At 38.6% G+C, this 1,707-nt stretch overlaps 1 protein-coding gene across 1 annotated transcript; it reads left to right on the top strand.

The window, feature by feature from the left end:
* Window positions 1-278: 278 nt before the first annotated feature.
* Window positions 279-1,237, top strand: LOC115766098. The gene is made up of 2 exons (XM_030709913.1): window positions 279-558; window positions 614-1,237. The coding sequence occupies exons 1-2, from the start codon at window positions 310-312 to the stop codon at window positions 1,142-1,144; spliced, it is 780 nt and encodes a 259-aa protein (XP_030565773.1). The 5' UTR covers window positions 279-309; the 3' UTR covers window positions 1,145-1,237.
* The last annotated feature ends 470 nt before the right edge of the window (window positions 1,238-1,707 follow it).

Raw genomic sequence — 1,707 nt, 5'->3', positions numbered from 1 at the left:
TTGATGCTGATCAAGAATATATATACTTTATAGGGTCGGAGATGCTTCCTTCTGCCTGTTACATACATTTGGATTTTGCACAAATATAATATACCCTTGTACCCATTTTTAATGGGTTCAGGGTATAAAAAAAAAAATTAATTAAATTTATATGAAAATAATATGCATAAGAAATCAATTTGTTTTATTTGAATTATTAATAATAATTATACAAATGATACACTTTACACTTTAGCTAAAATGATTCTATACATTTGTTGATAAGCGTTTCAAGTTTTAAGTGTCTAGTTTTCCATATTCATATAAACAATGTCGTTCAGTTCTCATTATTCAAAGCTCTCTATACTCGCCGAGTCCGGCAAGCTAGTTTATATGCCGCTCAGTTTTCTTGTGGATGCAGAGCAGAGCACAGATCTCCGAATGGATGCGCATTTGTTTGTCGCGCTGCTTTTAGCGCTCGTCTGGACGAGCAGTGCTCAATCTCTACGCACACAGGCAGCTATGAAGGACTTTAAGTGCGAACACGGCGTTCCAGGACTTCCTCTTAATTTAACTGCAGTAAGTTGGAATCTCCAGAATAAAGTCCATGCTAGTTATTTTCCAAATGCCTCAGATGTCGGGTTATTGGTACGAGGCAGGACGCGCACCCAAAGTTAATGTTTTGAAATGCTTGAATGTCTCGGTGCCAGCAACTGTGGATGTAAAACTAGAACTGAAGTTGGAATACATAAGCACCATATCTGATGAAATTCGTGCTGTTAAGGAGACGATTTCATTTCCCTGGGATGAGTTAACGAAAAACAGCATTTTTGTGTTGAACTATGGCGACCCATCCAAATTGCCCATCTCAGTCACCTACAAAGTGGTTTATACCGACCCACAACTGTTGACCGTGCTCTGCGGCTACTCGAGCATGTCGCCTATGCCGCTCGTCAAGATCTTGTCGCGTGAGCGCCAGTTAAATCAAGAATTCCGTGATAATATTCAAGCGAAAATCGACAAGGCGGGAATGGCCGATTATTTTATTTGGACAGAACAATCACCGGAAAGTTGCAATGCTGCAGTGCGTCCGGCCACAGAAGCTGCTACAATACTCGCCGTGTTGACACTTCTATGGTGTCTGCTCCAAGGGAATTGTCGTTAATAGTGTGGAATATATGCTTATCTTGGGTACCGACTAATTAGCTCAGTCAATATATATAAATCATATAAATATATGCCGAAGAAACAATTTAAAATGTAAATGCTCAATCTCTATCTATATATATAAAACTGTTTGCTCTGACTGACCTATTAACTGTCTGATATCGTAAGAGCTGGGAAGCTGAAGTTTTCACTATAGTTACCTTATGTAAAGGTGCACGATAAGACGGGGTTTCGGGAAATTTCACTTGTTGTTTGAAACTTTTTTGTTAACCATCCGATCGGCCTCAAAATCAATTGTAAAGTTCTTTGTTCAAATTCATTTGAGACGTGTTTCACATTTTTCGCAAAATCAACGCTTCCTCGGTTTAAGTATTGTTCGATTTGCTTCAAACCTTTTTTCAAAATTCTACAAAAGAACCTAATGAATACGTGCTTCAACCGATTTGGGAAATTTCACACGGAACAGTGGCAAGTTTTTTGCTTATCATCCGATCGGTTGCAAAAACATTTTCAATGATCTTTGAGAACATTTATTTTAAATATGCCACGGGCAAGGCAGGG

Source organism: Drosophila novamexicana, unplaced genomic scaffold, assembly GCF_003285875.2.
Source record: "Drosophila novamexicana strain 15010-1031.04,08,12 unplaced genomic scaffold, DnovRS2.1 tig00001062-arrow-arrow-pilon, whole genome shotgun sequence".
In the NCBI taxonomy this organism is placed as follows: Eukaryota; Metazoa; Arthropoda; class Insecta; order Diptera; family Drosophilidae; genus Drosophila; species Drosophila novamexicana.
This window is presented reverse-complemented; position numbering and strand designations above follow the sequence as displayed.